This window comes from Oryza sativa, chromosome 11 (genome assembly GCF_034140825.1).
Source record: "Oryza sativa Japonica Group chromosome 11, ASM3414082v1".
Taxonomy (NCBI): domain Eukaryota; kingdom Viridiplantae; phylum Streptophyta; class Magnoliopsida; order Poales; family Poaceae; genus Oryza; species Oryza sativa.
The window spans coordinates 6,240,235-6,262,859 of NC_089045.1; the positions used below are offsets into that span (position 1 = coordinate 6,240,235).

General features: G+C 43.3%; 2 protein-coding genes across 5 annotated transcripts; both read right to left on the reverse strand.

The window, feature by feature from the left end:
* Positions 1 to 6,861: 6,861 nt before the first annotated feature.
* Positions 6,862 to 15,497, reverse strand: LOC136353901 (uncharacterized). 2 transcript variants are annotated; one of them, XM_066305206.1, is made up of 4 exons: positions 14,755 to 15,497; positions 14,596 to 14,652; positions 14,172 to 14,242; positions 6,862 to 7,943 (listed from the first exon to the last, which is right to left on the reverse strand). In XM_066305206.1, the coding sequence occupies exons 1-4, from the start codon at positions 14,775 to 14,777 to the stop codon at positions 7,792 to 7,794; spliced, it is 303 nt and encodes a 100-aa protein (XP_066161303.1). In that variant the 5' UTR covers positions 14,778 to 15,497; the 3' UTR covers positions 6,862 to 7,791. The 2 variants fall into 2 exon arrangements, with proteins under 2 accessions (XP_066161303.1, XP_066161302.1); XM_066305205.1 differs by having other exon boundaries at positions 14,745 to 15,497.
* A 2,922-nt stretch (positions 15,498 to 18,419) lies between these two features.
* Positions 18,420 to 21,869, reverse strand: LOC9272724 (uncharacterized). 3 transcript variants are annotated; one of them, XM_015759958.3, is made up of 7 exons: positions 21,670 to 21,869; positions 20,881 to 20,949; positions 20,396 to 20,476; positions 20,183 to 20,257; positions 19,292 to 19,423; positions 19,060 to 19,201; positions 18,420 to 18,714 (listed from the first exon to the last, which is right to left on the reverse strand). In XM_015759958.3, the coding sequence occupies exons 1-7, from the start codon at positions 21,826 to 21,828 to the stop codon at positions 18,563 to 18,565; spliced, it is 810 nt and encodes a 269-aa protein (XP_015615444.1). In that variant the 5' UTR covers positions 21,829 to 21,869; the 3' UTR covers positions 18,420 to 18,562. The 3 variants fall into 3 exon arrangements, with proteins under 3 accessions (XP_015615444.1, XP_015615443.1, XP_066161676.1); XM_015759957.3 differs by having other exon boundaries at positions 20,363 to 20,476; XM_066305579.1 differs by lacking the exon at positions 20,183 to 20,257.
* Between the last annotated feature and the right edge of the window lie 756 nt (positions 21,870 to 22,625).

Below are 22,625 nucleotides of genomic sequence, written 5' to 3' on the forward strand. Positions count from 1 at the left end.
GAAAATAAGATAAACGGCGCAGACGACTCCACTCCACAGGCAGCTTGACCAGGGCTACACCTAATCCTCCACACCATCAGCATCATTGTAGAACTCTTCCTCTGATGAACGATTGCAAGGTGAGTATATGACATACTCAGCAAGCCACGCAGCAAATATGCAAGTGCACAGGATAACAAAGGATGGCATAATAGGGTTCCATTTGCATAAACAGCATTTAGCAAACATTTGAGAATTTAATAAAACAGTTAAGTAATGTTTAAACAATATTAATCCAACGCTATACAACATACCCTGTTGTATAGGCCCAACCATTCTGAACAACCATACCCGGCTGTACAGATCTATCTCCAAACCAGGAATATACCATTCCAAACCAAGAGCTAAACAAATTATTACCAGTTATTGCATCTTTTATTATGATGAGAGATGTGAGACTAATCACGAAAGACATTGTTAGACCCGCCCATAACCGCGGGCACGGCTATTCGAATAGTTTTACTCTGATCAGAGGTGTACCACTGTACCCACAAGACACAGCCCCACATCATGTCACCATGTGCCTCAATACCACCACGGTACCTCGGAAAGGAGCTGTGACAATACCCCTTGCATAACACAATCCACCGCAGCGCACCATTCCTGGATCATAATCACCCCCTTATAAACAAGGCATGGACTCCCCAGTGACCCCTGTGGGCTTATCTCCGCCACTTCTCAGTCTGGTGCCCCGCCATAAACCATGCTATACAAAAGGTAAAGCCGTTGCCCACGCTGGCTTGTGGTTGGCACGGTTAATGTTTCACAACCGAAACTCGTGAACCGGTCCTTAATTGTCATGAGCACGACTCTCAAAACCATGTGCTCACAACCCACCATTATCAGGTTTTAATTGGCAAGTAATTAATTAACCAATCACGATTGACCATCGTGAACTATCATTAAGTCCTTATTAAATAATTAATAGTGAATCATAAGTTATCCCAATAGTGTGCTAATGTTTCTAAGCATGGCTAAGCATTCATATCTAATATCTAGCTGAACCAATATATAAAGCTCAACTAGTCAAGTTATAATAACCCAAGGTATCAAGGAATAAAGTAATCAAGAACAAAAGGGCTATAACAAACAATAGGTTAATTCCACCCAATGACATTCGAAAATAAATGCAATAGTTGAATAGAAACAATAGCTTTAATCGGGATCAACATGCTCAAAGGGTTGTTTGGGATCTGTGTGACTTGCCTTGCTGGCCTTGGAACTCTTCAAATTCTTCTCCTGCGAAAACGGACTCTCCGGAAACGTCGGAATCTAAGCAGAAAAGAGCAAAATCACCAAAACAGCACATAAACAAGCATGAACAGTACATGTGGATATTTTTAACATGTAGATCTCAATTTTAGAAAAATTTAGAGACTTGAACCAACTAAATCCGAGCTAAGATGAATTAGTTATGAATTTTTAAAGATTAAATCGGATTAAAACACTTATATGGATTTTAATTGAATTATGACGCAATAATGAATTATTTTTGAAAAGGAAAAGGGAATTATTGCGTCAGCGGCTAGGGTTTGCGGTGGACCGGGTGCACGGCAGCGGTTCACGGGAACGAACGGCCGAGATCGATCCATCCAAAACGGACGGCCGAGATCGATCGGGTCTACGGCGGCTCACGGCCAACGGCCCCGATGACGTCAGCGGCGACGTCACCTCCGGCGACGGCTCGGCGGCTCAGACGGCGCACGCTCGCCGGCGAACGATGATGCTTCGGCACGAACGAAAGGCACCAGGACGTAGAGCGCGACGTGGCGAACTCACCGGTGACCAAAACGGCGGCGGAAGATCAACGGACGGCGACGGCGACGAGGTCGAAGCGGCGGAGAAGATCGGGTCGACGGCGGCGATGGTGCTCCGGCGGTCTTCGGCGACGACGAAGGGGCGGACAAGGACGGCGACGACTTGGCGACCACGATGGCGACCTCCCCGAGCGACGGCGACGGCTGGAGCGACGGCGAAGCACGGCTGGAGCGACGGCGACGACGGCGACGCTAGGTCACACGGCGCTAGAGCTCTTCCGACGGCGAGAGACGAAGGCGAGGGTGGCGGCGGGTAGAGGAGACACCGGGGGTCCTTATATAGGGGTTGGAGGGCGGCGGCGAAGGCCCACGGCGGCCGGCGACGCGAAGGAAACTTCGGGAAAAATGAATCCGAATCAAACTCGAATCCATGAATTTCCAAAGCGATTTAGACGATGATTCCAAAAGAGAAAAGGTAGAGGAGATCTCGGGAAACAATTCCCCTCAATTGATTTCACCGGAGAAGGAAAGGGGCGGCCGAATTTGGAAGGAGACGGCGGCGGCGCGGCGCTAGGGTTTCGGGCGGCGGCGGCCGGAGGTAGACGAAGACTGTCAGGCGGACCCCACCTGTCAGCGAGCGAGGGCACGCGCTAGCGGCGGACTGGGCCGACTTGGGCCGAGGGAGAGAGAGAAGGTTTTGGGCCGACTTTCGGCCCAAAGCCAAAAGAGACTTTTAAAAACCTTTTTCAATTTAAATTATTCTTGAAATGCAATTCCATTTATTAAAAATACTTCCTTAGCTCAAATAAATCCCAGAAAAATCTAGGAATTATAGAATTAAGCAAAGTATTTAATGAAATTTTATCTGGCCCCATTTTATATTGGAATTTATTAATTAAAATTAGATCTTCTCTTCTAGACTTTTAAAATAAATTCTAATAATTCCAATTAAACAACAATTTATATATTTAGGATTTTTAGGGTGTGACAGTACCCGGGCTAGCCGAGGATGGTCATAGAGGTGGTTTCTCGGCCATGAGAAAGAATGGCTTGTTCACTTCTTATCGGTCCCACCGGGCGTGCCAAAAGCGTGTTGATGAAAAACACGAGGCCTGGGAGATCTGCTTAACTCCAGTGCAGGTCCAAAGCTCGCCTTCGGGTGTGTTAGCGTGCCAGTTGATTTGATCCTGCAATCAACAAGAAATAAAGACAAAGACACCGCGGTTAAATCTATAAACGATAGCCGATCGGCTATGTGCCGATGGCATATCATTTATCTTTGAGCCGATGTCATATGTGAATCGATTGGCGATTATAAGTAGATAATAAAGAACTAAATCTACTCGATCTGCTGTAGATATTACCAATATATAACTCTTATATCGATATATACTTAAATCAAGTGATTGAGATAGATCGGTCGCCACGCCGAGACAGTATAAATCACTTAGATCAGAATATATATTAATAACAGGACTATATATGTTTATAGCATAGCCGATCAGATGGATTTAGCATGTATCGGCTAATACTCCGATACTACTCTATATCAGGATATTAAAACAGGTATAATATATCAAACAAAAGCTTAATATACTTAGATGCGACAATATCTTGATATAAAGGGCAGATTTAACATGTCAATGAAGCATATAGAGTAAATATAGTTAAATCAGATAAGATCGGCTGAAACTCCGATGCTACCCTAATCGGCAACCAGAAGGCAGGCTAGAGATTGATATTCTAAGCACGACTTAATAGATCAGACTCAACTGATGCAGCATTAAGTATGAAAAGAAGAACAATATCTAGACAATCAAGCCGCTGGAAGTTTCATAGAGTGGTAGATATCTTATATAATCTAAACCAATGTCGATATTTAACCTAACTGGTTGCCCTCTTTTAACAGATGTTAGCCGATTGTGGGTTAGATGGCAATATTGCTAGAGATTATGTAAGATATATGATAACTCGACGAATTACATAAACAAGATTAGAGTGTCATAAAGATGGAACCTCTAATCCCGAGAACGCAAATTGTCATAACAAGTTTTACCTCTTGTTGAAGATCGAAACCGATGCAGCTCAACCCGAAAGCAATAACTCGTCGAAATAAAACAAAAGCAAAAAGGTGGCGATGCGCTGAAATTGTATTGAACGTGTGTGTTAGAAATTACATAGGGCTCGGGGTCTTATTTATACCCGAGAATTACAAGATATGTCCATACCGGACACGACTATTATCTCTAACAAACTCTAAAATACCATAAGTCTTTGCGGCAGACTTTTGCCCAAGCATATCTCTAAGGAAATTACATAAAATATCCTAATTAATAGATACAATTGCCTTCTCAGGACTCTATCCATGTGCGGTAATCATCTCGAAGCACCTCAATTCAACCCGATGTCATACACCAAGTTGTATTGTCGGAATCGGCTGCATCAGCCCACCTAGTCCGACTCAGACTCAGCCGATCCTAATCGTAGTCGATCTGGACTCTAGCCGATTCCTGCTTTGTTCCTGAATCGATCTCCGCCTTCAACTCCACTTCGATCTAATCTTCTTTTCCGATGCCAATGTTACCAAATTTGGTTGTTAGTAAAGTGGAAGCACAAATTTGGCCGCTCATCAAAACAACCAACCACTGCCCATGCTTGATAAGGAACAGAAGAGTGATGTTTACGAACAATGATTTTTTGCCTTGGTTTTTATCGATTTTGCTCACTGCACAGTAAATTCTATGATTTTGTGTGTGTGTGTGTGTGTGTGTGTGTGGAGTGTTTGTGGTCACATGCCCGTGTGTCTATTGATAATCGGAACAGAAGCACGCTGACATCCAGTGAGAATGTCTGGCTTCGCGGGATGGAATTCCTAACAAGAGAAGGGTGGGAGGGTAGATTAGTGGTGAACAACCTCGCCCATATGATGATGCCATGCGGCGTGGGAAAGGTGTAGCGCTTGACTGTCCCGTGCTTCTCCTAGACGTCCAGTGATAGCGATGTTCATCGAGAGACCGACAAAGGAGTTCATGGAGAGCCCTAGCTCTAGCCAAGCACCACAAAACACTCTCCCTCGCCAATGCTTTCAAAACAAAATTGACATTATGCATGGCGTTGTTGAAAATGCGACCGTTCCGATGCTTCCAAATAAATATAAAAAAAAGAAGACTAATAACACATGCAAATGCGGAAAGCAAGAGTGAAAGGTTTCCTCCTCCGCATCAGGATGGTGCTGTCTCTTCGGTTCCTTCATATCACAAGGACCCACTATACGAACCCCAAGATCTTTCTTCATTTAGCACCGTGTTTACTCAAGATAAAAGTTGTTTAATCAAGAGAAAATATTAGTTCCTACATGGGGGTCCTTTAGCTGATCTCTCTAGAGTTGGGAAACAAAAGTGGAAGCACAAATTTGGCCGCCTCATAAAAACAACCAACCGCTGCCCGTGCTTGATAAGGAACGGAAGAGTGATATTTACAAACAATTATTTTTTCCCTTGATTTTTATCGATTTTGCTCACCTCACAGTAAATTCTATGATTGTGTGTGTGTGTGTGTGTGTGGAGTGTTTGTGGTCACGCGCCCGCGTGTCTATTCATAATCAGAACAGGAGAACGTTGACATCCAGTGAGAATGTCAGGCTTCGCGGCATGTAATTCCTAACAAGAGAAGGGCAGGAGGATAGATTAGCGGTGAAAACCTTGCCCATATGATGATGCCATGCAGCATGGGAAGGTGTAGCGCTTGACTGCCCCGTGCTTCTCCTGGACGTCCAGTGATAGTGGTGTTCATGGAGAGACCGACAAAGGAGTTCATGGAGAGCCCTAGCTCTAGCCATGCACCACAAAACACTCTCCTCCGCCAATGGTTTCAAAACAACATTGACATTATGCATGGCATTGTTGGTAATACAATCGTTCTGACGCTTCCAAATAAATATGAAAAAAGAAGATTAATAACACATGCAAATGCGAAAAGCAAGAGTGAAAAGCTTTCTCCTTCGCACCAGGATGGTGCGGTCTCTTTGGTTCCTTCATATCACATGGACCCACTATTCGAACCCCAAGATCTTTCTTCATTTAGCACCGTGTTTACTCAAGAGAAAAGCTCTGTCCCTACATGGTCGGGTCCTTTGGCTGATCTCTCTAGAGTTGGGAAACAAAAGTAGAAGCACAAATTTGGCCGCTCATCAAAACAACCAGCCACTGCCCGTGCTCGATAAGGAACAAAAGAGTGATGTTTACAAACAATGATTTTTGGCCTTTATGTTTATCGATTTTGCTCACTGTACAGTAAATTCTATAATTGTGTGTGTGTGTGTGTGTGTGTGTGTGGTCACACGAACAGGAGCACGCTGATATAAAATGAGAATGTCAGGCTTCGCAGCATGGAATTCCTAACAAGAGAAGGGCAGGAGGATATATTAGCGGTGAACGACGTCGCCCATATGAAGATGCCATGCATCGTGGGAAAGGTGCAGTGCTTGACGTGTGTGACTCTTGGACGTCCATATTGATAGCGGTGTACATGGCCTCCACCATGGCCTCCACGATCCAAGGATTGATGTCTATCGTGATGCTTGGCGATGATAACCACCCGACAAACTCGGATGACGGATGGAGCTGTGCCGCACTACGTAGAAGGGGATTGGTTTTTGTGAGAGCTTCTAGCTAGAAGATTTTTCTGTGGCTAACTACCTACAAGTGCTTGGCTTGTATTGTGAGAAGATTTAGACATTCTGCTGGTACTAAACAATTGGAGGGGTGAGTCATATGCCATACAAGGAATATTAGAAGTTGTTTTGGATTTCAGAATTCGCTAAAAGTTAATTGATTTTTGGACCTTTTTTCATGAAACACAAGAGCCTTGTGTTTCATTTCATTAAGAAGAGGGAAAATAAGCTCAAAAGAGAAGTTCACAGAGGAACCATCTTGAAAAAAAAAACATCACAACAAGCGATGTGTCACCAAAACACAAAACACACTCTCAGACAACAACCGTCCAACAGGAGAGACCGACAAAGGAGTTCATGGATAGCCCTAGCTCTAGACATGGACTACAAAACACTCCCCTGCCACTGTTTCAAAATAACATTGACACTAGGAATGGCATTGTTGAAATGCAATTGTTCTGATGCTTTCAAATAAATATCGATAAAAGAAGATTAATAACACATGCAACTGCAAAAAGCAAGAGTGAAAAGTTTCCTCCTCCACATCAGGATGGTGTGGTCTCTTGGTTCCTTCAAATCACATGGACCCACTATGCGAACCCCAAGATCCGACTTCATTTAGCACTATGTTTACTCAAGAGAAAAGCTCTGTTCCTACTTGGTCAGGTCCTTTGGCTGATCTCTCTATAGGTGGGAAACAAAAGTGGAAGCACAAATTTTGCCGCTCATCAAAGCAACCAGGCATTGCCCGTGCTCGGTAAGGAACTGAAGAGTGATATTTACAGACAATGACTTTTGGACTTGATTTTTATCGATTTTGCTCACCACACAATAAATACTAGGGTTAATTGGATCCATACAATTACAAATATGTCAGTTCAGAAAAATGCCACTATAATTCGTCTATTCATAGCCGTGCCACTAAAATTTTACAAAATTGGAACTGTGCCATCGCCGTCATGTTTTCCATCCATCTCTTCTTTTTTCCCTTTTTTTCTTCTTTCTCCTGTCTTCTTCCCGCACTGACGAGCGGCGAGTGGCGGCGAGACCGGTGAGTGACAGGGCGTGAGGCGACAAGGGCAGACATAGTCGAAGGTGCTGCAGCAGTCCCGCTCCTTGGCACGCACGAGCATTGTGGCGACGAACTCGGTCTGTGGCTTGACGTCGAAGAGGGAGCCGAAGTAGATGAGCGCGAGGAGATCCTCGATAGACAAATCGACACTAGAGGACGAGGAGGACGCGACGGTGGATGGGGAACGAGCGGGACGGGAGGAGAGCTCCTCAGCAAGTGCGGTGGCGAGCGGGGCACACATCCGCTTGAGCTCATTGATGAGCATGACGACGACGAGCTTGGATCAGGGCACCTCTTCCTGCTCCTTGTTCAGCTTCCTCCCGTCGGTGAGCGACTCCTCCATCTGGAGGATCTTGTTGTGCTTCTTCGTCCTCCACATCAGGATGGTGTCGTCTCTTGGCTCCTTCAAATCACATGGACCCACTATATGAATCCCAAGATTCGACTTCATTTAGCACTGTGTTTACTCAAGAGAAAAGCTATGTTCCTACTTGGTCGGAGCCAACGGATCCTTTGGCTGACCTCTCTATAGGTGGGAAACAAAAGTGGGAGCACAAATTTTTCCACTCATCAAAACAACCAGGCATTGCTCGTGCTTGGTAAGGAACTGAAGAGTGATATTTACAGACAATGCCTTTTGGACTTGATTTTTATCGATTTTGCTCACCACACAATAAATACTAGGGTTAATTGGATCCATACAATTACAAATATGTCGGTTCAAAAAAATGCCACTACAATTCGTCTATTCGTAGCCATGCTACTAAAATTTTACAAAATTCGAACCGTGCCACCGCCGTCATGTTTTCCATCCATCTCTTCTTTTTCCCCCTTTTTTCCTTCTTTCTCCTGTCTTCTTCCCGCACTGACGAGCTGCGAGTGGCGGTGGGACCAGTGAGCGACAGCGCGTGAGGCGACAAGGGCGGACATAGTCAAAGGTGATGCAGCAGTCCCACTCCTTGGGACGCACGAGCATGGTGGCGATGAACTCGGTCTGTGGCTTGACGTCGAAGAGGGAGCCAAAGTAGATGAGCGCGAGGAGATCCTTGATAGACAAATCGACACTGGAGGAGGAGGACACGACGACGGATGGGGAACGGGCGGGACGGGAGGAGAGCTCCTCAGCGAGTGCGGTGGCGAGCGGGGCACGCATCCGCTCGAGCTCGTCGATGAGCACGACGATGACGGGCTTGGATTAGGGCACCTCCCCCTGCTCCTTGTTCAGCTTCCGCCCGTCAGCGAGCGGCTCCTCCATTTGGATAATCTTGTTGTGCTTCTTCCGCAGCGCGTGGAGCCACTTCGAGACGACGCTAAGGGTTGGCCCGTCAGTGGGCTCGGCTGCCGCTGCCATCGTCGCCACGGCAGTGGCCGAGGAGGAGGAGCCAGTGGGAGATGCGACCATGGGCTATGGTTTTGGGATTTGGGCTTGGAGATGGAGCAGTGATGGTAGGGAGGTAGGGAAATCAGGTGAGGCCATGGGGTCCACGCGGAGTTTGTGTGTGTGTGTGTGTGTGTGTTTTGGAGTGTTTATGGTCACGTGCACGCATGTGTGTCGTTGACTGAAACAGGAGCACCTTGACATCCAGTGAGAATGTTAGTCTTCGCAACATGTAATCCCTAACAAGAGAAGGCTAGGAGGATAGATCAGCGGTGAATGACATCGCCCATATGATGATGCCATGCAACGTGGCAAATGCGTAGTGCTTGACTTTCCATTCGTGTGTCTCTTGGACATCCATATTGATAGCGGTGTACATGGCCTCTGCCATGTCCTCCACGATACAAGGATTGATGTGTACCATGGCGCTTGGCTATGACAAGCACCCAACAAACTTGGACGACGGATGGAGCTGTGCCGCACTACATAAAAGGGGATTGGTTTTTGTGAGAGCTTCTAGCTAGAAGATTTTTCGGTGGTTGACTGCCTACTAGGGCTTGGCTTGTATTGTGAGAAGATGTAGACGTTCTGATGGTACTAAACAATGGGAGGGGTAAGTTATATGCCATACAAGGAAAATTAGAAGTGGTTTTGGATTACAGGATTCACTAAAAAGTCAAATTGATTTTTGGACTTCTTTTTTCATGAAAACGCAAAAGCCATGTGCTTCATTTCATTAAGAATACTCAAAATATGTTGAAAAGAGAATTTCACGAAGGAACCCTCTTGAGAAAGAAAACATCACAACAGGCGATGCGTCACCAAAACACAAAACACACTTTCAGGCAACAAATAACCAGTCAACAGGATAGACAGACACAGGAGTTCATGGAGAGCCCTAGCTCTAGCCACGGACCACAAAACACTCTCCCCTACCACTGCTTCCAAAACAACATTGACACTAGGCATGACATTGTTTAAAATACAGCCGTTCCAATGCTTCCAAGTAAATATCGTTAAAAGAAGATTAATAACACATGCAACTGCGAAAAGCAAGAGTGAAAAGTTTCCTCCTCCGCGTTAGGATGGTGCAGTCTCTTTGATTCCTTCAAATCACATGGATCCGCTATACAAACCCCAAGATCCGACTTCATTTAGCACTGTGTTTACTCAAGAGAAAAGCGTTGATCCTACTTGGTCAGGTACTTTGGCTGATCTCTATATATTAGGAAACAAAAGTGGAAGCACAAATTTGGCCGCTCAACAAAACAACCAGCCACTGCCCATGCTCGATAAGGAACTGAAGAGTGATATTTACAGACATCGATTTTTGGACTTGTTTTTTTTTATCAATTTTGCACACCGCATTAAAATTTGTATGATTGATTGTTTGGGAGTTTGCGTGTTAGTTTCTGTTTGTGTATGTGTGTGTGTGTGTGTGCGTGTGTGTGTGTGTGTGGGTGGGGGGGGGGGGTTCACGCACCCAAGTGTGTGTCGGTAACCGGCACAGGAGCACCTTGACATGCAGTGACAATGTCAGGCTTTGCAACATAGAGTCCATGACGAGAAAAGGGCAGGAGGATAGATTAGCGGTGAACGACCTAGCCCATATGATGATGCCATGCCACACAAGGAAGGTGTTGTGCTTGACATGCCTCTCTTGCGTCTCTTGGATGTCCATGTTGATGGCGGTGTACATGGCCTCCGCCATGGCCTCCACAATTCAAGGATTGATGTGTATGGTGACGCTTGGCGATGACAAACACCCGACAAACTCAGACAACAAATGGAGATGTTCCGCACTATCTTGAAGGGGATTGGTTTTTCTAAGAGCTTTTAGATAGAAGAATTTTCGGTGGCTAAATGCCTAGTAGTGCTTGGTTGATGTTCCGTTGGATTTAAACAATTAGAGGGGTGAGTTATATGTCATAAGAGGGAAACTTGAAGTGGTTTTGGATTAAGCATTCGCTAAAACAAAGTCAAGTGATTTTTGGACTTCATTTTTTTCAATTTTGCTCACTGTACAGTAAACTTAATTTATATGATTTTGTGTATCTGAGTTTGCGTGTGTGCGTGCATGCGTGTGTGTGTGCACGCGCATGTGTCGGCGACCAGAGCAGGAGTACCTTGACATCTAGTGACAATGTCGGGCCTAGCAGCATGGAATCCCTGATGAGGGAAGGCCACGAGGACAGATAAGCAGTGAACGACCTCGCCCATGTGATAGTTCCATTCAGCGTGTGGAAGATGTAGTGCTTGACGTGCCTTTTGTGCTTCTCCTGGACGTGCATAGTGATACATGGCATGTGCCATGGCCTCCACGTTCCAAGCATTGACATGTATCCCACCGCTTAGCAATGACAAGAAGGTCTGGAGGACAGGTCAGTGGTACATGGCCTCGCCAGATGATGTTGTTGTGTACCATGAGGAAATATGTTGTGCTTGACGTGCCTCACTTGCTTCTCCTTGATGTCCATGGTGATGGTGATGTACATGGCCTTTATGTTCCACAGGTTGAGCGTATCACGTTGCTTAGCAATGACAAGCACCCGATGAACTCATATGACACAATGGAGCTATGCCACACCAACTAGATTGGTTTGATTTCTAGTAGAGTATTTTTCGATGGCTAACTGCCTACTAGTGATTGGCTTGTAGTTGGAGTGGACACATGTGCATTTGCTGATATTAAATAATTAGAGGGGTGAGCGATATGCGAAGCAAGTGTAATAAGTAGTGGTATTAAATAAATGATTTCGCTAAAACATAGTCAAATGATTTTGGACTAGATTTTTGTCAGTTTTGACACAACACGGTCAACTCTATGATTGGTAGGTGTGAGTAGACGTCCAATGGCATTGTTGGGCTACGTGATGATGACTCCTTGATGACGCATGGCCATGAGGACAGGTCAGTGATGAACGACCTTGTCGAGATGATGATGCCATGTAGCTTAAGGAAGGTGTAGTGCTTGACATGCCTCGCCTGCTCCTCTTAGACATCCATGGCGATGTACGTGGATTTTGTGATGGTCTCGACATTCCATGGGTTGATATATATATTGTTGTGTAGTGGCTGGTTGGTGGCACCCAGCATGATGGAGCCCCTCTTCCCGGCATACCGTGTAGAAATAGGGTATCTAGTTGAGCCCGTTGCAGATGGCGTGGATGACGCAACACTCGACAACAGCACAATAAACCAACTTACTAGCCATGGTAGTTATTGCCCATGCAGCCATGGTGGGAGGTTAGGTGAGGCCGGGGAAGTTCCCTCGTTGATAGGAATGGAGCAGAAAACCACGACGAAGAGGAACGGCAAGTGGGGGGAAGAAGCTGATGCAGGAGAATGTACACCTATGGCGAATGAAGAGGGGAGCAGCCAGAGGTACTAATTGACTAACAATGGACGAACACAAGGTCACCATCATCTAGATAGAGCAACTCGATGATGCCAACTTGTACTTCCAAGTGTGGCATTGAGAGAGTGGTATCGATGTCCCTAAAGGGTGACAAAGAGAGGTTAACGGAGGAGGCAAGGGAAGAGACTAGAGAGGATGAAGATGGGCTCACTGAGATGTGGGTACCACTATATATTTTTTATTTTTTTCCCTAATTGCAATGCCACATGAGTGACATGTAAGGCATCACATCATATGAAGACCAGGTAAACGTGTCACGTAGGCACTACATAGGATGAAACCACAATCCACGTAGCTTGCGGAGGCAAAACAAACCATTTCAATAGTTGAGGGATCCTTCATATCTAGTTTAGAGGTCTGAGGGAAGCGAATGAGGCTCGGCCCATAGCTGAGGAAGGCAAAATAGACTTTTCCAAAATCAAGACCAACCTAGAGGGTCTTCAGCCTGTTAGTCAACCAGTCAACCAGCCAACCAGGCTACACTTCACGCATAAACCTGACAACACATCATGAGATTTCCGGAAGAGGATCACTCAGCCCTAACATTTCCTGGGTGTCACATCTCGCTCACTGTGACGTGCTGCACAATGGCGTAGCATCGACCGGTGGTGTGGGGTTAGCCATCTTCATCAAAAAGCCTAATTCGCGAACACACACGCCCATTGAATGCATGAACACGTTCTGGACGCATAACAACAATCTCCAGGTTAGTGTTAGGGTATTGGGGGTGGGTTGGGGAGGGTGTGGTGCTAGGGAGGGGAAGTGGGGGATCAAGCTTAGAGGGATAGTGCAGGAGGCGATGGACAAGGGCATACAACGAGTGTGGATAGTATGGGTACTAGATACCCACAAGGCCTCTTATCAGACTAGTGATAGAAGGTGAACCAGATCCATGTAATAGGAGATAAAGTAAAACTCGATTGCCATGTAGCCTTGTACCCTAAGATAGGATATAGAATCCAGGCCGAAGAATACTATGTACAGATTAGGAAACTGAAACCGTGTCCGGCTAAGTTTTCCCCCTTTGTAACCCTGTCCACCAAGGTATATAAAGGAGCTCTTTTAGGATGGGCCAATCGTTCGTACGAACTCCTCCACGAACGTTCGCGCAACGGCCATTCTGGCATGAACCTATTAAACCCTTGTTTTCCACATCCATCTGCTTTGAGATCTCGTGCGTAGCCTTCTTAAATTATTGCCGATACAAAACATCAACAACAAGGCGGTGGTAGTGCCTCCGGAGCCACGGGTCGGCAACTGACTGTGGGCTGGTGTTGGTGCGGAGGCAAAGCGAGGCAAAGGGGAGGGGAGGAGGCCAGCACTGCAGGGGCGCGCCTGCACATTGATTCCCTTTGGTGCCGCCAAGGCCAGGCGACTGCATTGTAGGTGGGTGGCAGTCGAGGAAAGGGCTAACCTAGTCGCCAGATCAATCTCGTCAAGAGAAAGCTCGCCATAGGGAGGGAGCTGGGGCTCACTAGAGGAGGCCTTTGCCGTCATCATCACCAGAGGGAAGCTGCTCGACTACGTCTTGTCTTCTCAATCGGAGGAAGCTCACCGGATGGATGTGGAGCAAGCTCGCTGGAGGAAGGCTGCTCGTCCGCGACTTCTCTTCTCACTATGTTGCATGCGCGGATGGGTGGCTTCCTATCCGTATGTACCAGACAAAGAAAGAGAGTTTGGGAGGGGGGGAGCTAATTAATATGTTGTGGGCTGCCGTTTTGTGGTAATTCCATGCATGTCATAGTTCATCACTAATTAACAAACAAAGAAATCAATCCAAAACTGGGTGAATCCATTCTCTATGGCCGAGCAGTAGTGCTAAGAAGGGAAATTACCTTCTCTATGGAAGACGGTGTGGTCTCGCGTTAGCTGCTTTGCGGTGGATGGCACACGATCAGCTAAAACCCTACAGCAAAAGCATCAATCATCAGTCAAACAGCTCGGCGAGCTCAAATCCTGTCATCCTGATCAGATAAATACATCAAAATTTAAATGGAAGAAACTAATTCGTTAATCTTGGATATGATCTTTTGGAGAATCAATTTACTTACCAAAATAAATACTTGATATATTCTGTCTATCCTAAACTCGATTTCTTCCATGAAGAAGCACTAATCTAATTTTCCATGATATCACCTCAAAACATCACGCAAATGGAAAGGTCTTACTTTGCAACGCAATCCAAATTTGAGAGAACAAATAAATTCAGCGAGAGGTACAGTTAGATTTTCCTGTAGAATGGGGGGGGGGGGTACTTACCGTGCACGATCACTCCACCTCACGAGCTGATCCGCTGCAAATTTCCAGTCATCCACACTGTAAAACAACTTAGAAAATTTAAGAATGGCAACCAATGCCAGAAAATCGCACTGAGCTAACACAGTGACGACCAACACACAACGGCTTACACGGATCTACCTCCCAACGAGGCCATTGACCATGACGATGAGGTGCTCCAGGAAGCCCCCCTCCCTACACTACCTCGGCCTCGGCCATCCGCGTGCTCCACTCGTCCTCCCCTCCACTACACTCTGTCTCCCCCTCCACGGGTCCACCTCCGGCCGCTTCCCTTTCACCTCCTTCACGGCCACTGCCAGCCAGAAACAGCTCATCCATCCCGAGCTACTAGCTGCTCACCATAGCCACAGCCGCGGCCGCGGGGACAGGAACATCAGGCGGAGTGGTCCGACAGCGCGTGGTAACTATGACCGGGTCCCAATGTTAGAGTAGGTGGGGCTGTGGTATATATATAAAGGTGGCACCGGCAACGATCATCTAGCTAGGAGGGGAGGATGTGGCCGCCTTGGCTACCGTGGCTGCTAGATCCACTCTGCATCGATGAGCCAGTCCAGATCTGGATGGGCAGATCCAAGCACCAATTCAAAGGCCGCCACCGTTGAGCATATGCACAAGGGGATGGGGTGCATGATATGTTGGGAAGGGGGGGGAGCGGTGACAAGGAGGGGATGGGAGGAGCCGAGGAGGCAGCGTGCTGGGTAAGGAGGGGATGAGATGAGATGGCGGCGTAAGGGAGGGTGGGGGAGGAGTTAGAGGAGGGGAGGATAAGAGAGGGTAGCGGGCGGCATGGAATAGGAATACCAGATGCACACATGTGGGGGCGGCACGCCGGTGAGGATTGGGGCAAGCGGATTGCGGCGTAGGGAAACCCTACTCTTGATGAGAGGGAGAGGGGTGGGGGAGGGGGGGATGATTAGTAGAGAGTTTTGGTTGGTGGAAATGCAGGTGTCAACCATCCGATTAAATACTATGGACCACCAAATCAATCATAAGTGTATTCGAGGGAGGATGTGGGTAGTGGACTGCATGTTAAAATTGACGGACGATTAAAAAAAGATGACGAAACAGAAGCACTTTGATTTGTTCAGGTAGGTAAGTTGATTTTTTAGGTAGGTAAGGTAAGATATGGAAGTGAACTAACTTGTAATATTTTTATTTGTTATTATCGAGAAGTGATAGCTCATATTATTTTTCATTGTTCTTTACTACAATATTACGAAATGACAGCTTGTAATTGATTCCCTTGTTATTTAGTATAGGGAAAAACTCCTAATATGCCATTTGATAAATGACAATAAACAGATACACTGTCTACAGTATCTCACAAACATGTAAATTGTAGGATTAATTTGACTAGCAATTTTCTATCACATACATTCCCACAGTTTTCATCTAATCTATTATTGTTATAAGGAAATATCTTATATTATCAAAATTGATAACAGTAAAACTAAGTTACTTCCAAACAATACTAGCAATTTGCTATTATATTTTGCACATCTGTCATCACATTTCTTATATAAAGATTATCTTATGTCTTCTATGGCTGCGTTCGTTTGTGAGACATAGGGTGAGAAAGCATCTCGTTTTCCTCGCGCACTTTTCCCAAACTATTAAATGGTGCGTTTTTGTAAAAAAATTTTATAGGAAAGTTGCTTTAAAAAATCATATTAATCCATTTTTGAAATTTAAAATAGTTAATACTCAATTAATTATGCGCTAATGGCTTACCTCGTTTTACGTATCTTCCCAATCTCCCCAATTTCCTTCTCCTCAAAGGCTCAAACACACCCTATGTTGCCATATATTGGTAACACAACTATACAACAGCCTATCAAAACTAATATATTTCATTGACTTTTTCTTACATGTTTGACTATTCGTCTTATTCAAAAAATTTACGTAATTATAATTTATTTTGTTATGAGTTGTTTTATCACTCATAGTACTTTAAGCGTGATTTATATCTTATACATTTGCATAAAATTTTTGAATAAGACGAATGGTCAAACATGTGAAGCATAAAATTTTTGAATAAGACGAATGGTCAAACATGTGAGAAAAAGTCAACGGCGTCATCTATTAAAAAACAGAGGTAGTATTTAACAAGATATACCAGAAATATGAGATAAATAGTTTTTTTTATTTTCTAGAAATGTGCATAGTACTTGCATGTAAACTAGTAGTTATATTTTTTATAAAAATGTTAATTCTTGAACATTTAAGAAAATGAACTAGGCGTGTGTTCAAACAATATAACTTTCAGCGTGCCATATAAATAATATATTCTTTTATAGCAATGTGGAACTATATTAGTTGAGATTTTTTTTCACCAAAAAGAACTGTATTACATTAGAAAAAAATGAGAAAGGACAACCAATTAACATACTTAACAATTATAGCAACAGGTAGAAAGATAGTTTGTCAAAATAGTTGGTTATACAATATCATATTCACAAAATAATATCTCAACCATTCATTTGTTTTATGAATGCTTGTGAGCAAGGAGGGCCATGAATCCAGGAATTCACACATACTTCTTTTGAATAGGGTGATACATATGCACGTACATAAAGTCAGTAAACATGTGCCAACAGACAACACAATTCAGGTGAAAACCGGTAGAGTATGATCTTGGTCCTCCATTTTCGGGCATAAACACATAAAATTTGACAAGAATTTTACAGTCGTATGGTAGAAATTTCACAAATCTGTTGATTAATAAGATATTACTTACAAATGAATCAAATATCGACCCAAAATTATTAAATATTTGTTAATAAGATCTCTTGGAAACGTTAATTTTTCAACATTCTATTCTTACCTTTTGAAATTGTCAGCAGCCTAAAGATTTAGGGGAAAAACTGAATGAAGATCTATTCACATTCCTCTATTCTTTGTCTCATATATATCTCCTTAATGAGCGGGTGCTGCATTGAATCACATTAATCTGTGTGGTTCCCGATTAAAAAACAGCAACGCTATGAACACAGAAGAAAAGGTCTGGCAGTTTCGGTACTCCATCCCAGATGAAAACCCCATATATGGCCTTTATTGGTTAGATCGAGCGATGACGTTGAGAGTGATATGTCCTTCTTGAAGGTGTTCCTTGTAGAACCAGTACCTATAATCCAAGGTGAATACCTTTGACCTGACCTTCACTCGTCGAATCTAGTATCGATGATGCAAGTCGTGTCGATACGAAGGTGAGGGTTCCCAACCCTCATCTAAGAACAAAGCCTAAAGCCACATCATTTTTTTTGTCACACAATTGTCATGCTCTTGTGGATGGCATATTGTTTAGTTTCGATGCCAGATGATTTTTTTCCCTTTTGGCTAATTGGTGTCTTGAAATTTACTCCCTCCGTTTCAAAATTTACTCCCTCCGTTTCAAAATGTTTGACACAGTTGACTTTTTAGTACGTGTTTGACCATTCATCTTATTCAAAAAATTTAAGTAATTATTTATTCTTTTCATATCATTTGATTCATTGTTAAATATACTTTCATGTACACATATAGTTTTACATATTTCACAATTTTTTTTGAATAAGACGAACGGACAAACATGTGCTAAAAAGTCAACGGTATTAAACATTTTGAAATGGAGTAGTTTGTAATGTTTTTTTTGGCTTTTCTGGCTAAACTTGTACTAAGATTTTAGCATGGTGGTAGAATGGTTGTGTGTATCTCTAGTTGCTGCAACAGCCAGAAGTTGTACTTCTGTTTTCTAAAATTTTTTCCTGCCAAGGGCAAATTGATTTTTTTTTCATTACACATAGTTCTGTACACTCAATACCCATCCTTAAAATTCTGGCTCTGCAAATGCTTCAACTACACCTCACATCATAGGCACGATCAGTTATATCAAATAAGTAAATATCACTTCCCTGATGATAATGTTACATGAGTGACAGCATAGTGAGGATCATATATTCTGAATTGCCAGTCTTGCAGCGATCATACCAATATTATGTTCTACATACTCAATCCCACTGTTTAGTCTTTCAAGAGTGTTTGTTGAATCCATTGCTTGTATCTTATATTTTTGCAGGGAAAGAAGTTCTGCTTCTGACATACCTGTAGTGCATGATTTTGATGTTAGATACTATCTCCGTTTCAGGTTATAAGACTTTCTAGCATTACCCACATTCATATAGACGTTAATGAATTTAGGCACACATATATGTCTAGATTCATTAACATATATATGAATGTAGACAATGCTAAAAAGTCTTATAATATGAAACGGAGGAAGTATGATCATAGGACTACATGAAGCTGCTGCACACACTGTGCGCAACATCTGTTTTTGTTGGTCATTCCATGAAAGATTGGCATACCTCATTGAAATTGAAATTTCAAATAAAAAGCAAAATTCAACATTGCAAGCTATATATTTAGGCGATAATGATCTGTTGTCACCTGAAACAGTCTGGTACGCAGCAAAGGAGAGACGTTCGGGTAGCGCAGGGATAAAACCTTCATTATACTCCTCAAAAATTTCTTTTTCAGACCACAACAGGGAGGCCTTGATGTTAGTTTGCAATGGTTCATCCTCAGGTACCTATGTGGCAAAAATGAAGTCTCACGACTTACGACAAAACCATTGTTCAGCATTCGCAAATTGCTGAAATTACAGTGGTAGTGGCCAAACCTTCAGTTTCATCTGTAGACTGTGTAAATTACACATAGACTCTCTTAGCTTGGAAATTCTTAATCCCAATTCAATACTCTCGGAAGATATGTCCATAATGGGAGAAACATCACCACGCAAGTAGGGTTCCATCTAGATCAATGAAGTAAAACAGGAGAAGGACTGTGAATCACAACTGCTCAAATAAACGTACAGTTTTAAAGAGCATGTGCCTGAAAAGTCATTTGTTTGTACCACTTCTTATTAGTATAAATACGTACTTCAAGACCAATGCAAAAAAAAAAAACATTATATAATGTTCCATCAAAATATACCAAACCAGAGCTTTTTTTTAGACAGTAGAAGTAGTACTTTCGACTTGCACCAACTAGGGATGTATACAATCACATGTATGGACACCAGGATTTAAACCTTGATGGATGGAGACGCCCATGACTCCATCACCACACTATAAACAATGCTTCCCCAAATCAATCTTGAGAAAATATGGTCATCACAATTACAAAGGAACTTTTTTAAACATGTTTGACCGTTCGTCTTATTCAAAAAATTTAAGTAATTATTAATTCTTTTCCTATCATTTGATTCATTGTTAAATATATTTTTATGTAGACATATAGTTTTACATATTTCATAAAAGTTTTTGAATAAGACGAACGGTCAAACATGGCTAAAAAGTCAACGGTGTCAAATATTTAGAAACGGAGGGAGTATGAAGCATTGAATGGCACATGAGTTCCTATCGGTGACACAATGCCCTTACAGGATCAATGCGGCAATGTCTGGTGGATTATACAGACAACTCATGGAATTTATATTGATTAGGTATGACATGTTATAAGTATAAACATTGAAAAAATATTTCAATCTACAAAATTGCAATGAGGTTACCTGCAAAAGGTTGATAATGTTTACACGGCAAACTCCTCTAATTGATACTAGTGCTCCAATATCAAGCCTTTCAACCTATACTAAAGAAAGATCATTGAGTAGAAAATGTAAATAATCCTATGCAGAATCCTGTCATAAAAAAATTGTAAAAAAAAAGGGTATGAACCACAAGAACTTTACACTTTCTATCTGGACCAAACAACCATGTCTTACAGCAAAGGAAGCTTTAGGTGAACCTGATACAACTGGGTCGAGCACCAAATGCACAAAAGAATTGTTTGTCCTATACAAGGCCTGTTGAGCAAAAAGGTAGAAACAGATGAGAAATAATTATATTTTCGCATAACTACAACAACACTGGTGCGGTGTGTGTGTGTGTTTTTTCTATAACAAGCAAATTACCCGGCTTTGGGAGAAAGCCAAAAACAGAGACAGTCTTACATAACGGAAATTGGTGTGGTGTGTCACTCAGCTGAACTACTGAAGGTCTCGTTATAACTATTAATCTAGTGATAGAGATATACAGTTTTTGTAATTCTGTTACGTCATATTATGTCATAATCCCATTTCCACCGAGAAATTCTTCCCTTGCCTATTAAGGGTAACTAGAGCACCTTAGAAGAGCTTAGAGCTGAAATCAAAATATAGCGCAATAGCAATATAATTCAAACTTAAGGGATTCAGCAAATGGTAATTACCTCTTCTAGCAACGCCAGATACCTAGCCTCATACAAGTGTAAAGTCTTGCACTCCGATGGAATCAACACCTACAATATTTTTACTGTCTTAGCAGCACCCTAGTGATTTAGTTGACAGTAAAACGTGCAGATAGTAAGCATTTGTGGCAACCCTGAAAACCAAACACCTCTGTTAGAATGCAGATATTTGACCCAATCGGCCTTTGCCGAGTAATGAGCCAGATACCTACATGCTACCAAATTAAGATACTGGCTAGCTTGCTTAGTCGCTGCAGCATATGACGAGTAACTGATCAAATTACTTCTTATTCATTATAACCAGTAACAATTCAGAGAACTGTTACTATCACAGATACTGCAGATTCAGATATGTTTCTTCACATGTAATTCCCAAGTGGGGTGAAAGAAAAATTATACAGACGTTACACAAAGGCAGCTGAAGGTAAACAATTGGCATCGTGATCAAGTTAGTGCTAATCATGGCATACAGTGCACAGACACTGGTTGCTAGAAACAATCGTAGATACATGCCAGCCACTGCCACTATGTCAGGGACGGCCTAAGCTGCGAAATTTTTTTGGTGGCTCCTCATCTTAGCCTCTTGCAAGAAAGCAATAACTTTCTTTCACTTGAATTAGCTACAGATAATTAATCCAGCTCGATTCGAACACTGCTATTGACCTATTGTTGTGTCAAACTGACGGTATGCATGTGCGTCCAATTTCAAATCACCATAGCCATAGGTAGGGGCGGCAGCTTTCTTGTTGTTCAGAGGTCATGAGGTCGTACCTCTGCGGGCTGGAACGGGAGGAGGGGGAGGTCGAGGGACGCCGGCGACGGCGACGAGCAGCGTACTACGGCGCGGGGATGGCGGCGGCGCGTCGCGCGCGCGTGGAGGGATGCTGGGGACGAGGGAGAGAGGAGGCGGAGCAGAGCCGAGGCGGCCATGGATGGGTGGGAGTGGGAGCCGTGGGAGAGAGATAATGCGCACCTGTTTCCTCTCCTCTTCTTTTCTTTTATTTTCTTTTGTTTTATTTTCTTGTTTTCTTTTTAAGCCTCAACCCTTCAAGTACAAGTAGTAGTGTCTGAACTCACGCACAAACTCACACCACCACACCGCACACTACACACTCACACAACAAGATCTACGCAAATACCCAAAGGCTGCACGTGGCTGAGAGATATGCGAAGTGAACTGGCTTCGCACGTGACAAGCATGTCACCTTGACCATTGTGGCACATTCACGTGTGAGGCTGCAACAGAAGGAAAAGGGGAATAAAACCCCAATGCGAAACCCGCGTCGAGCGGCGCTCGAACGCGGGTGGTGGGCGCTCCACCGAGCAGCCCAACCACCGAGCCAACGGCTCGTTCGCTCTTTTCTTGTTTTGTCTTGGAGAAATCGTGCAAATCCTCTCTTACTATATATATAAAAAGTTATAACATTTAAGGATCACGTAAGTATGCTATATTATCTATAGTTTTATAATTTTTTTTTAAAAAAAGTTAGAGATTCAAAATGCAAGCATGTTTCATCATCCCACATAATTCATATAATATTTTGATATATCTCTCCATCATTTTTTTATAATATCCTATAAGTTCATCATCACTTAGTTAATGTTATTTTATTTTCTCTCATTAAGCCATATAATATCAATTGCTTTTAGTCCTTATATGATTATTCTATGGTTAAAATTATCTTTCTCCTTTTCTTCTCATTAAACCATATTATCTCAATTTTTTA

Bases quoted from the DNA above. Each gene is read 5' to 3' on its own strand.
- LOC136353901 (XM_066305205.1), bottom strand. From the start codon at position 14,770: ATGGCCTCGTTGGGAGGTAGATCCGT. The intron at 14,653-14,744 runs GTAAGCCGTTGT...GTTGTTTTACAG, and splicing joins TCGTTGGGAGGTAGATCCGT to TGTGGATGACTGGAAATTTG. The intron at 7,944-14,171 runs GTAATTTCCCTT...TGTGATTTGAAG, and splicing joins CACCGTCTTCCATAGAGAAG to GAGCCAAGAGACGACACCAT.
- LOC9272724 (XM_015759957.3), bottom strand. From the start codon at position 21,828: ATGGCCGCCTCGGCTCTGCTCCGCCTCCTCTCTCCCTCGTCCCCAGCA. The intron at 20,477-20,880 runs GTAATTACCATT...TTTGCTCAACAG, and splicing joins ATCTGGCGTTGCTAGAAGAG to GCCTTGTATAGGACAAACAA. The intron at 20,258-20,362 runs GTAAAGTTCTTG...TCTTTAGTATAG, and splicing joins GTTTGGTCCAGATAGAAAGT to GTTGAAAGGCTTGATATTGG.